This window comes from Dipodomys ordii, unplaced genomic scaffold (assembly GCF_000151885.1).
Source record: "Dipodomys ordii isolate 6190 unplaced genomic scaffold, Dord_2.0 Scaffold13, whole genome shotgun sequence".
NCBI classification, from domain to species: domain Eukaryota; kingdom Metazoa; phylum Chordata; class Mammalia; order Rodentia; family Heteromyidae; genus Dipodomys; species Dipodomys ordii.
Window position 1 is genome coordinate 12,384,883 of NW_012267229.1, and position 13,776 is coordinate 12,398,658.

The window sequence follows — 13,776 nt, forward strand, 5'->3', positions numbered from 1 at the left end:
CCACAGCCAGAATGTTAAACATTAAGTGAAGTGAGAGCCTCTGGGTGGAGGGGCCTTTGGGCCACACGAGAGAGCAGCCAAGCTCCCGCCTGCAGGTCAGGGCAACTCTCTGCTCTCCAGTCTCTTCTCCCTCCCAAGGCCTCGCCACTGTGACCTTCTAGCTGTTCTCAGAACATTTAGATCTGTTTCTGGAATACTGCCGCGAGGCCCCGCCCCAGGGCCTTTGCACTTGCTGTCTCCACCCTGGACCCTCTTTCTCCAGACACAGTTCATGCCTCCCCTTCCAGCCTCTCAGCTTTGCTTCTCTCGAAGCCCTTGGCCCTGGCTGATCATTTTCTATTTCTCTTAGTGACCACTCGCCTCACATTCCTGAGAGCAAGCAGGAGTTGCTCCCCAGCTCCTAGCAGGCAGCCAGTGAAAACAGAGGGAGTGGATGAAAGGGAACTCAAGGCCACTGCCCAGAAGGCCGAACCCATACCACCGGAGGGCCTGTGGTGCTGAGCTGTTCCTTAGCATTCTGAAACATCAGGGCCTTTGCACGTGCCGTCGTGCGGTCCCTTCCGCCAGGGGCATCCCCACACCCATCCCCTCCTCAGGCATGGCCACTCCCCACGGTGTCCCCAGCCCGGGAGGCCTTCAGAGATGACTGGGGGCGGGGAAAGGGGTGTGAACTCACCGGGCATGACCCTGACCCCCAGAACAGAGACGCTCAGCAACTCCCAGCTGGCCGTGGGGTCAGCACCCAGAGACCTGGCTGGGTTGGAAAGGGGGTTGGCGACGCTGGTCCTGGGACGCACCCTGGAAGCCCAGCGGGGTTCCCTCCAGCTCCAGTGGTCAATGTGTAACGGGACACCTGGCCCAGCGCCTGTTACTCCAACAGCTTCCAGGTGGCCAGACAGCCATCTTCCACGGCCGCGTCTCCTTCAATTATTTACTTCCTCCTCTTGGGTAGGTCGGTCATTTATTGCCTCCTGAGCAGCTTGGCTGCTTTTGCCCCTCTGCTCCCTGCTGCGCTGAGCTGGTGCCTGTCTCCTTCCGGGCTTGGCCGTGGCCAGGCTGTTTAGAATAGAGAAACACCCACATGGGCGGCCACCCCAGGACATGGCTCTGCTCCCCTTTTATACTTCTGCCCCCAGTCCCACAGGAAGAGCTCCGCCCTCCCTCTCCCCATCCATCCCTCCCCTCCACCCCATTTCTCTGGAAGACCTTTGCTCCTAAGTTTCCTCTTAAGATTTAAGGTGTGTCTAAACAGCTACTTTTGCTAGATTTTTTTGGTTTTTGATCAAATCCTGGTTGGGAGAGGACCTGCCTTTCTAGGCCAGGCCATGGTGGATACCCGGACCATCCATTCACTTTTGGGGTTCCATAGGCCTCCTGGAACATACATCTCTATACAGTTACCCAGGGGATTCACCGCCGCCGGGACGGGTCTAAGAACTGCATACTCAACAAGCCACCAAGGAAGTCTGGTCTCCATGCCTCGTAGGACACATAGGCTGCCCGAGTTCTGGTTGTCAGGAATGAAGGAAATGCAGAAGACCAGAACAAGGACGGTCCTTCCCTTCAGGGGGCCCAGGAGGCCCACATTAACGAGAGCCTGGAGATCATCGATGTCACGTGAGCACGCAGGCATGTGTAGTCACGTTTTGAAAACGTTTTCCTGAGAAACTAGAAACCCTGCATTTTGAATGCCACCATCTGACTTAGAGATGGCTCGGGTGGTTTCAGGCACTGAGTGAACCAAAATCATGCTCGCTTACCCACCTGCCCACCTGGGCATTGGCCAATGAGTTTCCAATGTACAAATCCTGAGCTTCATCGAATCTTTGAGGAAGGAACACAAAACAAAACCAAACCTCCCAGCCTACCCAGCGCCAGGCTGCCAGGCCCGGGCCCCGCCTTTCATCCACGCTCTCAAGCAAAACCCCAAGCTTTTGGTGAGGGGCTGGGAAGATTTCTTGGGTGGGATCTTGCGGGAAGCTTGGGTAGAGGACATTGAGCTCCAGGCTGGACCACAGCTGGAGCTGGAGCATGCGGGGTGCCCAGGGAGTCCACCTCTCTCCTCTGGTCCTCCAGCAGCCCAGGAGCCAGACCTGGCAGATGCCCTTGGCAGCCAGCTCTGGAAGATAACAGCGCTCAGCTGCCTGCTCAGGGAGGCGGTGGAGCAGGCTGGCAGCAGGTCTGACCACCTCTGTTCTGGGTCCTCAGGAAGTTCTGTGTGTGGGACGTAGGAGAGGATGTGGCCAGGGTGTGGGAGGTGCTGTGGTGAGGCGTGGCCACCTGGACTCTCTCCTGAAGGTACCGGAAAAGGAGGGACCATCCGGGCATGGTCGTACACACCTGTAATCCCCAAGAAGCTGAGGCAGGAGGATCTCAAGTTCAAGGTCAGCCTGGGTTACTTAGGGAGATCTGGTCTCCAAAAATAAAAAACAAATTTAAAAAGGAAAAGGCAGGAGAGAGTCAAGCCTGCGGGACGATCGCACAGGGACCCGTCCAGTCTCCACCTGGCACGTTCCTGGGCCTGGCTCCCTCTGTGTCAGGAAGAGCTTGGTGGGTGACATGTCTCTCAGTGCTGGAGCCTGACCAAAGATGACTCCAGCCAGAACCTCCTGGAGGGGGGAGATGTTTCTGTTCTAGTTTTATTAATCATTGTGAGAAAAACTGTCTTTTCTTTTTGCTGCTTTTGTTGGATGTGGCACTTGAACTCAGGGCTTGGGCACTGTCCCTGAACTTTTTCACTCAAGGCTAGCATGCTACACTTTGAACCACAGCACCACTTCTGGTTTTCTGGTGGTTACTTGGAGAGAAGAGTCTCAAGGACTTTCCTGTCCCAGCTGGCTTCAACCTCTGATCCTCACATCTCAGCCTCCTGAGTAGCTGGGATTACAGACGTGAGCCACAAGTGCCTTGGCTGTCTTTTCTTTCAACATGTGCTGCTTAAAAGTTCCTGCTTTGGGGGCTGGGAAGGTGGCTCAGTGGTAGAGTGCTTGCCTTGCATGCCTGAGGCCCTGGGTTCTATTCCTCAGCACCACATAAGCAAAAAGAAAAAAGCCCAAGTGGTAGAGCGCTAGCCTTGAGCTGAAGAGCTGAGGGACAGCACCCAGGCCCAGAGTTCAGGCCCCACGACCAGACCCCCCCCCCAAAAAAAAAAGTTCCTGCTTTGGGAGCTGGGAAGGTGGCTCAGTGGTAGAGGGCTTGCTTTTGCATGCATGGGGCCCTGGGTTCAATTCCTCACCACCATATAAGCAGAAAAAGCCGGAAGTGGCGCTGTGACTCAAGTGGTAGAGTGTTCACCTTGAGCTGAAAAGCTGAGGAACAGAGTTCAGGCCCCAAGACCAGCAAAAAAAAAAAAAAAAAAAAAAGTTCTTGCTTTGGCCTGGTGGCTTGGCCTTTGTTAAGGAAAAGAGGAACTGCCTTTATGAGAAAAATTTCTTGTAAAATGTAAAGATTTCTCTTAAAGTGGTTTATTTTCCAAGATGGAATTAGGACACACCTTAGCCTGTTCAAGAAATAGCAGAGGGTGTGGGTATATTTGGGATTACTTGTGGACTGTTAATCTTATTTCAAAACACTATGTAAATACATTTTACCCCATTCAAACTAGCCAGTCCTGAGCAGAGCTGAGCAGGTGGGCGGGGCTGCGGCATTAGGAATAAATCCCTGAGCCGACTGCCTGTCCAGTGTGCTTGCTTACCAGATTTCCAGCTGATGGCGCGCCCTTCTGAGCAGAAGTGCATTTTGCCTTACTGGGACAATTATTTTCCTATTATTGTGACTCGGATGGTTCTTGGAGAGCATATTTATAACAACATCAACTTAATTTTCCTGTGAATTAGAAACAAACTGCCAAGACACCTGAGACTTGCCAACAATCAGCCAGCCCTCCCGCATGCGCTGTGTGAGCCAGGGCTCAGTGTGTGCACCCTAGAGTGTCAGAGGGTAAGAAGAGCAAAGAGGGCTGCCCACGACCAGCTGGCTGCCCAGCCAGCAATGGCAGGGCCAGTTCAGCCTGCAGAGCCACCATTCAAGCCTGACTACTTGGGAGAGCTGGTAGAAGCAGCTCAGGTGGGCTGACACTGGTCCACGGGGCTGGAGTAGGTGGTCTCTGAAGGCCTGGCCCCTAGAGAATTCTGTAGTTTCATGAAGGGGAAAAATAAAAACATACTGAACTGGGCACCGGTGGCTCACACCTGTCATCCTAGCTACTCAGGAGGCTTAGATCTGAGGATCATGGTTCAAAGCCAGCCTAGGGCCAGAAACTCTGAGAGACTCTTATCTCCAATTAACCAACAAAAGACCAGAAGTAGAGCTGTGGCTCAAGTGATAAAACACTAGTTTTGAGCAATAAAGCTCAGGGATAGGCCCCAGGCCCTGAGTTCAAGCCCCAGGACCAGCACCAAAAACCAAAACAAAAACAAAAAAAAACACACCAGATTGAAAATGTATTTCAAGTAACAATGTCCCTGTAGTTAGGTAATATGTTCCTTGCTTCATAAATAAAAAGTGGGTTTTTTTAAAGGTAAGACATACACTGAGGCCAGGAGACAAAGTGGCTCATGCCCAGCTATTCAGGAGGATCAGATCTGAGGATCTTGGCCTGAAGCCAGCCTGGGCAGAAAGATCTGTGAGAATCTCCAATTACCAAGCAAAAAGCTGCACTGAAGGCATGGTTCAAGTGGAAGAGCGCCAGCTGTGAGCAAGCAATCCTAGCAAGGCCTTGAGTTCAAATTTCAGTACCATTACACACACACACATACACAGAGGTCACCAACCTCCCAGCAGGTCAAGGGTCCAGATTGCTATAATGAAGAGTAGCTTCTCTGTCTGTCTCCATTTGCTTGTTCCCTTACAGTAGAGCCTGGAGACTGCTCCTTCTCAGCCAGAGATTAGCCCCTTTCCCCAGCCTGAGTCCTGTAATGGGGTATATAGTATTTCAACAGTAGCTGAGTCCCTCTGCTAGCTCCTCCACTGTTGATAGCTACTTGGGTTGTTTCTTGTATTTTACTATTGCAATGATAATAAAATAATAATAACTTTAGACATCAAATGGCAGCTAACCTTTGTCTTTGGGACAAACTTGTGATGAGAAATGACATCTTGGAGTCACTTTCCCATAGTGAAGAGAGGTATATGTGAAAATTTTATTTATGCTTTTTCTTCTAAACTGTTCATATGCTGTTCTGCATACCAAACTGTTGGCCCACTTTTTACTAGGGTCTTTTGTTGCTGATTTATAAAATCTTGTGTGTGTGTGCGCGCGTGCTTGTGTGCGTGTATGTGCACACACGTACACGCGCCCATGCGTGCGTGTGTACCAGTGCCAATATTTGAGGCTTGAACTCAGGGCCTGGGTGCTATGTCCCTCTGAGCTTTTCCACTTGAAGTGATGTTCTACCATGTGAGCCATACCTCCACTTCCTGCTTTTTGGTGATTATTGGAGATAAGGGTCTAAGGACTTTTCTACTGGGACCGGCTTCAAACTAAAATCCTCAGATCTCAGCTTCTTGAGTAGCTAGGATTACAAGTGTAATCTGTACCCAGACAAACTCCTTACAAATCAGGGAAATAAGCCTAGGGCTTGAACTCAAGGCATGAGTATTATTCCTGAGCTTCTCTTGCTCAAGGATAGTGCTCTACTCCTTGAGCCACAGAGCCACTTGAAAATAAGCCTGTTTGTCAGTGATTTACACTACAAATACCTCCCAGGTTGTCATTTCCATTTCTTGACTTTGGGGGGGGGGGGAGGGTTGTTATGTGCTTCCATGTTGGCTTTTGTGTGTTCTCCCAAGTGTGCGGTTCAGAGCACTGAGCTGTCCCTCTGCAGCCCCTGGATTGATGAGTCACACTTAGAAAGGTTAGTCGCAGGCAAAGGAATGTATCCCCATTTTCTGCTAATAAAAAGCCAGTTGGCTCCTGGGAATAAAATTCCCTGGGCCCTATAGTTTCTTGATGGATGATTCACCTGAACTTTCTCCCTGATGTCCTTCCCCGCCGTTCTCCTGCAGGCTGATCTGCACGACGGTGGCCCCCGGCCCGAGGCACAGGCGCCATGGCCCTCCATGTCCACCTGCTGGTCTGTGTCTTCGGGATGGGCTCCTGGGTGGCCATCAATGGGCTCTGGGTGGAGCTGCCGCTGCTGGTGACGGAGCTGCCTGAAGGCTGGTACCTGCCCTCCTACCTCACGGTGGTCATCCAGTTGGCCAACGTTGGGCCCCTCCTCGTCACCGTGCTGCACCGCTTCCGGCCCGGCTGCCTGTCCGAGGTCCCCATCATCTTCGCCATCCTGGGCGTGGGGACCATCTCCTGCATCCTCTTCGCCTTCCTGTGGAACATGACGTCCTGGGTGATGGGCGGCCGCCACAGCATCGCTTTCATCATCCTCACCTTCTTCCTGGCCCTGGTGGACTGCACCTCCTCCGTCACCTTCTTGCCCTTTATGAGCCGCCTGCCTACCTACTACCTCACCACCTTCTTCGTGGGCGAAGGCTTCAGCGGCCTCCTGCCTGCGCTCGTGGCTCTCATCCAAGGCTCAGGTATCAGCACCTGTGTCAACGTCACCGCTGATGCCACCCTGAGTCCTGGGACCACCAGAGAGACTCGCATCACCCAGGTACCGGCAGGACCGGGGCCACTGTGCCTGATCCCAGACAACCTTTTATTTTGATGAGGCTACAGATCCATGATGCACATAGATTAAGAACAGAAGGAAGTCGGGTGCTATGGCTCACCCCTGTAATCCTAGCTATTCAGGAGGCTGAGATCTGAGGACCAGGGTTCAAAGCCAGCCCAGGCAGGAAAAGTCCATGAGACTCTTATCTCCATTTAACCACCAGAAAACAGGAAGTGGAGCTGTGGTTCAAAGGGGTAGAGCACTAGCCTTGAGTAAAAGAGCTCAGGGATGGGGGCTGGGAAGGTGGCTCAGTGGTAGAGCACTTGCCTTGCATGCATGAGGCCTGGGTTAGATTCCTCAGCACCACATAAGCAAAAAGAAAAAAGCCAGAAGTGGCGTGGTGGCTCAAGTGGTAGAGCGCTCGCCTTGAGCTGAAGAGCTGAGGGACAGCGCCCAGGCCCAGAGTTCAGGCCCCATGACCGGACCCAAAAAAAACAAAAGTGACACATGCAAATTTAGAACAGAAACCCTGTTTTACTTAGGTAGGGACTCAAAAAGCCAAGAGATTGATTGGAGTTTAGCACCCTGAGCCACAGCAAGCTCCAGGGCCCTGGGCCTTCTCCCTGTATGGGAGTGGATGTGTGTGGGGGAGATGAGTCGAGGTTGCCTGTTAGAAAGGGAAATAAAGAATCTCTGGTGGCTGGATGCCGGTGGCTCACGCCTGTCATCCTAGCTACTCAGGAGGCTGAGATCTGAGGATCAGGGTTCAAAGCCAGCCAGGGCAAGAAAGTCCTTGAGATTCCTCTCTCCAATAAACCACCAGAAAACTGGAAGTGGCGTTATGGCTTAAGTGGTAGAGTACTTGCTTCCAGCTGAAGAGCTGAGGGATAGCACTCAGGCCCAGAGTTCAAGCCCCACAACCAACAAAAAAAAAAGGAAAGGAAAAGACTCTCTGGTGATAAAGGCTGTCATGTTGCTCTTGCTGGTGCAGATGCCTTTCCTTCCTTACCGGTCACTTCCCACTCACACGGGCATCTTTACAGAGCTGCCCCTCTCCTTATGGTGTCTCAGAATAACCCGTTTGACATGACTAAGGGAGGCAGGAAGGCGGCCTGTCCTGGCTTCGTGCAGTGGGATTTAGGGCCATGAGCCCCGGGATGCACAGCATGAGGACCACGGGTGCGCGCCTAACGATGTTCCTCCCCAGCATGGCTGAGGCAGGTTTTGTTGGGGAATCTGCTACTCACCAATGGTGTACTCGGTCACCCTTGCAATTGCCATGGCCCTGCCTTCCTCCTCCTCCCCAGGGACGGGACTGACCCCTGCCTTGCTCTCTCCCCCAGGGCCCCGGCGGCCCCTCTCCATCATTCCGCCTGGAGAGCCGCTACCTGCCCGCCCGCTTCTCGCCCCTGGTCTTCTTCCTGCTGCTGTCCTTCATGATGCTGTGCTGCCTCGTGGCTTTCCTCCTCCTGCAGCGGCAGCCCGGCGGCCGGCACGGCTCCATAGAGGACCTCCTGCAATCCCAGATCACCCTCCACTCCATCCGACCGCGAGAAGAGGTGGACTTGGGGTCTCCAGGCCCTGGAGACAGCAGCAAAGGCGGGGAGCCCCTGGAGCAGAAAGCAGCCCTCCTCCGCCCGGCCCAGCTGGCCTTCATCTACACCGTGGTGGCCTTCGTGAATGCGCTCACCAACGGCGTGTTGCCCTCCGTGCAGACTTACTCCTGCCTGCCCTACGGGCCGGTGGCCTACCACCTGGCTGCCACCCTCAGCTCCGTGGCCAGCCCTCTCGCCTGCTTCCTGTCCATATTCCTGCCGACCAGGTATCCTCGCTTGGCCCTAGGAACCCCAGGGGATGGGGGAACACTTCATTCCAGAACTCCACACCCCAGAAGTCCTCCCCCATCCCCTGGTCTGGCTGCATGGGGGCTGGTTTGGGTATGTTTTCTCTGCCGAATGTGGTTGCACACACCTGCCATTCCAGTCACAAAGGAAGCTGTGGTAGGCGGATCAGGATCTCCCCCCCACCACACCCAGCAAACACATGAGGCCTGCTTGAAGAATGAGGCAAAAAAGTATTAGTGTGTGTTTGTGTGTCTGTCTGTGTGTCTGTGTGTGTGTGTGCACGCGTACACGTGCAGCTCCTAAACCTTAAACTCAGGGCCTTGGCACTGTCCCTGAGCTTTTTTTTCTTTTTTCTTCTCAAGGCTGGTACTCTACTACTTGAGCTACAGCTCCACTTCCAGCTTTTTTTTTTTTTTCCGTCAGTCATGGGGCCTGAACTCTGGGCCTGGGCGCTGTCCCTCAGCTCTTCAGCTCAAACCTGGCGCTCTATTGCTTGAGCCACTGCACCACTTCCTTTTTTAAGAATTTTTCTTTAGGGGGCTGGGAAGGTGGCTCAGTGGTAGAGTGCTTGCCTTGCATGCATGAGGCCCTGGGTTCAATTCCTCAGCACCACATAAACAAAAAGAAAAAAGCCAGAAGTGGCACTGTGGCTCAAGTGGTAGAGCACTAGCCTTGAGGTAAAGAGCTGAGGGACAGCACCCAGGCCCAGAGTTCAGGCCCCACGACCGGACCCAAAAAAAAAGAATTTTTCTTTAGTAGTTTATTAACAACAAGTCTCATGGACGTTCCTGTCCAGGCTGGCTTCAAACTGATCCTCAGATCTCAGCCTCCTGAGTAGCTAGGACTGCAGGTGTGAGCCACCAGTGCCTGGCAACTGATTTTCTGGGAGGCTGGGTCCCACCACTGCCACCCTGACCCTCAGGCATCTGTCTGTCCCACTGTGGGCGTGGCAGCCTGGGGTTTCCATGAGGCTGTAACCTTTAACCCCAGAGGGGTAGGCCATTCACAGTGCCCAGGGGCAGAGGGGCTGCCCCTGTCCCTCTGTCATCCTCCATTCCACTGTTCCTAGGTCCCTGCTGACCTTGGGAGCCCTCACGCTGCTGGGCACCGGTTTTGGAGCCTACAACATGGCCATGGCTGTGCTGAGCCCCTGCCCACTCCTGCAGGGCCACTGGGGAGGGGAAGTCCTCATCGTAAGTATCTCCTCCTGTCCTTTGCCTCTCCCCCCACCGCCAGGGACCCCTCCTCCTACTGACCAAAGCCTTTGGAGGCGCAGGCTCAGGGGAGGGAGGTGACCGGTCCCCGTACTCCTCCACACGCCCCCATCTGACCGTGAGAGTGGCAGCAGTGTCCCCAGCTTAGTGTGGGAGGACAGCCACCCACACTCCCGTGCCCCTGGAGGTGGGGGGGGGATCCCCGCAGCTCTGCAGGGTCTCCCTGATGCCGAGCCTCCCTCCTCTCTCGCTCTTGCTCTCTCTCTCTCTCTCTCCTCTCTCTCTGGATCACATGGGCCCACAGGTGCTGTCCTGGGTCCTCTTCACCGCCTTTCTCAGCTACATCAAGGTGATGCTGGGCGTGATCCTGCGTGACCGGAGCCACAGCGCCCTCGTGTGGTGCGGGGCGGCGGTGCAGCTGGGCTCTCTGGTGGGGGCGCTGCTCATGTTCCCGCTGGTCAACGTGCTCAGACTCTTTGCCACCGCTGACTACTGCAGCCTGGACTGCACTACCTAGGCCTGGGGTCGGGGGTGGGGGGGAGGTTGGCACTCAGAGGCACCGGTCTGCCCCCACCCCTGCCACCTGCAAGCTGGGACCTGGAGGTGGGAGGGGGCACACAGCCCAGGGTCAGCAAGGGCCTGGAATTGCCAGGCATACCCTCCCCTCTCCCCAGCGTAGCAGTGTCACCAGACCTGGGACTGACATCCCCCCACCCCCCACCCCAGCCCTAGCCTGCCTTGTCCTTGGACTTTTGAGACCTCTGATTTGAAGCCTCCAGTTGGAGGCAGGCTCACCGATGTTAAAGGGTTAAGACCTGGGATCGTGAGAGCTGCCTCTGGCAAGCTGTGTGACCTCGGAGAAGCCCTTGACTTCTCTGTGCTGCTGCTTCCTTGTCCGTTAGCTGCACAGGGAGCATGTGGCAGCCCCTCTCGGATGGCTCCCCAGGTGACAGCCGCAGCCAGAGAGGTTGAAGGGCTGAGTCCTGGGCAACTTGGCTTTCCAGTTCCTAGTGTGGACCCCACTCCCGTGCCTGAGCCCCATTGTGGATGGCGAAGCCATGATCTGTGAAGGCCACGGGGCCCGCAGGGAGACAGAGGTGACACCAGGGCGCCCACCTCAGATGGAAGGTGACCCCGCCCCTCTGCCCACCGAGGACCCTGGCACCCAGTTCCAGCCCCAGACAGACTCGTGGCCATAATGGGGGGGGGTCTTATTTTTTAAATAAAATTCTTTTTGCTTTCCCTCTGCATCCATCTTCAGTTTCCTGTTGAGGCTGAGCTCAGAACGGAACAGAACCAGGAAGTTCCTCCCTCCCTCCCATCCTTCCTTTCCTTCTTTGCTCCTTTCTTCTTCCCTCCCTCCCTCTCTCCCTCCACTTTGGGAGAATATCCACACAGGCCTCCGGTGCCCCTGAGTTACCCTCCCCCCGAGTTACCCTCCCCCCTCCCCCGTCTGTCCAGTTTCAGTTTCCAGACCAGCCACAGACTGGGGGTATTCCTGTAGCCAGCCCAGCACCCAAGCACCCACGTAAGTGCCCGGAGCCATGCCTCAGCTAGTGTGGTTGCCTGTGGGTCCAGAGGCTGAGACCACCTGAGCCCAGGAATTCAAGGCCAGCATGGGTAGCATAGCACAGAGAGAGAAGAAAGGGAAGGCGTGAGCTAAGCTCTGTGGGACAAGCTTGTAATCCTAGCTGCCAGTGAGGCAAAGACTGAGGGACCAAACTGTGAGGCCAGCCCAGGCAAAAAGTTAGGAGACTTCATCTCAACCCATGGCCTGTCAAGGTAGTGCACACCTGTCACCTCAGCAGTGCACTAAAACACAAATAGGAGGATCATAGTCCAAGCAGACACAACATGAAATGAAAACTTGCCTCAAAAAATAACCAACACAAAAAGGCAGGGGCCTAGCAAGCACAAGGCCCTGAATTCAAATCCAAAAAGAAAAGAACATCAGAGGCCAGGTAGAACAATGCTTCACACTTGTAACCCCAGCTATTCAGGATCATAGTTTAAGGCAAAAGTACAAGACCTCATCTAAAAATCAAAGCACTGCTGGGCGCTGGTGGCTCACGCCTGTACTCCTCTCTACTCAGGAGGCTGAGATCTGAGGATCGTGGTTCAAAGCCAGCCTGGACAGAAAAGTCCATGAGACTCTTATTTCTGATTAACCACCAGAAAACCTGAAGTAGTGCTGTGGTTCAAGTGGTAGAGCGCTAGCCTTGAGCTGAAAAGCTGAGGGACAGTGCCCAGGCCCAGAGTTCAAGCCCCATGACCAACAACAAAAAAATAAAAAAGGAAGAGAGGGAGGAGGACGACAGAGGGGAGGAGGGAAGGAAGGAAGGGAGGGAGGGAGGGACGGAGGGAGGGAGGAGAATCAGAGGCCAGGCTTGGTAGTAGGCATCTGGAATGGCAGCTATTCAGAAGGTGGGGGGGGGGGCTTTGTGGAATTGTGAGTATTTGGGGGTGAGCCTGAAGGGGACAGAAGCCCCTGTGCCAGGTGGGGGCGGGGGGAGGAAGGGGAGCGGGTAACCGGGGCAGAAATGTGCCCGTGGCTCCTCTCCCCTGCAGGACTTGAGAGCCCCAGGGGACAGACAGGAAAGGGGCCGCAGTCCTGCAGCTGCTCTGGTCTTGTTCCTCAGGGCAGGGTCCCAGGAGCCTTCCCTTGCCTTTTGTGGGGTGGTGGCCTGAGGGGGACTTGGGGCTGTCTGGAGACCCCCCCCACTTCCCCCGTGGCTCTGCTTAAGCAGGCTCTGCTCTGCCAGGAGCCCTGCGTCTGTCTGGGTTCGGCCTTGCCCTGGTCCCCTTTCCCGTGCCAGGCATCTCCCTCGGGCCGCACATCTCAGGTCCCTGAAGGAGGCTGGGAGCTGAGCTATTCACCCTGAATCCCTGCCCTTCCCGGGGCTCAGCCCAGCACCCCACCCTGAAGGTGCAATGGGGACACCCACGCCCTGGTTCCTGGAAAGCGGGGACAAGGTGCTTGGCAGACACAAAGGACTTTGTCAAGTGGCTCGAAGGTCGCTGGCCGCAGGGGTGGGCGCAGCCTCACCAGGTGAGGATCCCACCGGACGAGGCAGAGGGGGCAGAGGTCGGGGGGTGGAAGGGGAGAGGGGCTCGGTGCCCAGCCTTGGCTGCCCGGGGCTGAAGGAAGAGTCGGGGTCCAAGCACAGAGAGTGAGGAGCCCGCAGGCGTGGAGGGCAGTGGCCGGTGATGGCTGGAAAGGGTCTGGCTTCTGTCACCAGCCTGACCAGCCCAGAGGATCCTCCCAGAGCCCGGACCAGCCCTGCACACGCGGTGCTGTGGGATGCTGGGCCCAGGAGACCCACTCTCATTTCTTTTCTTTTTCTCTCTTTCCTTCCTTCTTTCCTTCCTTCTTTCCTTCCTTCCTTCTTTCTTTCTTTTTCCTTCCTTCCTTCCTTCCTTCGTGGGGCTTGAACTCAGGGCCTGGGCACTGTTCTGAGCTCCTTCACTCAAGGCTAGCACTCTACCACTTTGAGCCACAGTGCCACTTCCGGTTTTCTGGTGGTTTATTGGTGGTAAGAGTCTCACAGACTTTCCTCCCAGCTGGCTTTAAACTGCGATCCTCAGATCTCAGCTTCCCGAGTAGCTGGGATTACAGGCGTGACTACCAGCGCCCAGCACCACTGTCCTATTCGAGGCCACTGCCCAGGAGCAACAGTAGAAAACCAAGGGCGCAGTGCTGTGGGAGGGCCCCTGTGCTTGGGTCGTTCTGTGGACATCGTGACAGCCACCAGCTGCAAGCTTCCCACCCTGTGCAGCAGAGGGCGAGGGGTGATCCAGCCAGGGTCCCCCAGAACGCAGCCCCCAAGCCCGGCTAAGTGGCTCCGGCTCCTGGCCCGCTCCTGGGTAAATGCTGGGCTTGCACGCGTGGCCCTGGAAAGCTGGAAGCATCAGGCCAGCAGGACTGCCCTGAGGACAGACGGACGGATGGGCGGGCGGGCGGACGGGTGCTGCGGCTGCCGCGCTGCCGGGGCTTGCGGGCCAGCTTCCGCCCTGCTCACCGCTCTGAGGCCGGCTGTGGCAGCCATCAGCTCTTGGGCTTGAGAAGGCTGGGCAGGCCCCGCTTCCTGGGCCACCCTGGGCCGGGCG

The 13,776-nt window shown here is 55.5% G+C and overlaps 1 protein-coding gene across 3 annotated transcripts; it reads left to right on the forward strand.

Moving 5' to 3' along the window:
- The first annotated feature begins 5,048 nt into the window (after positions 1-5,048).
- Positions 5,049-10,759, forward strand: Slc52a3 (solute carrier family 52 (riboflavin transporter), member 3). Of its 3 annotated transcripts, none has more exons than XM_013010776.1 (5): positions 5,049-5,126; positions 6,007-6,611; positions 7,955-8,433; positions 9,525-9,648; positions 9,974-10,759. In XM_013010776.1, the coding sequence occupies exons 2-5, from the start codon at positions 6,051-6,053 to the stop codon at positions 10,184-10,186; spliced, it is 1,377 nt and encodes a 458-aa protein (XP_012866230.1). In that variant the 5' UTR covers positions 5,049-5,126; positions 6,007-6,050; the 3' UTR covers positions 10,187-10,759. The 3 variants fall into 3 exon arrangements, with proteins under 3 accessions (XP_012866230.1, XP_012866231.1, XP_012866232.1); XM_013010777.1 differs by having other exon boundaries at positions 8,087-8,433; XM_013010778.1 differs by having other exon boundaries at positions 10,009-10,134.
- The last annotated feature ends 3,017 nt before the right edge of the window (positions 10,760-13,776 follow it).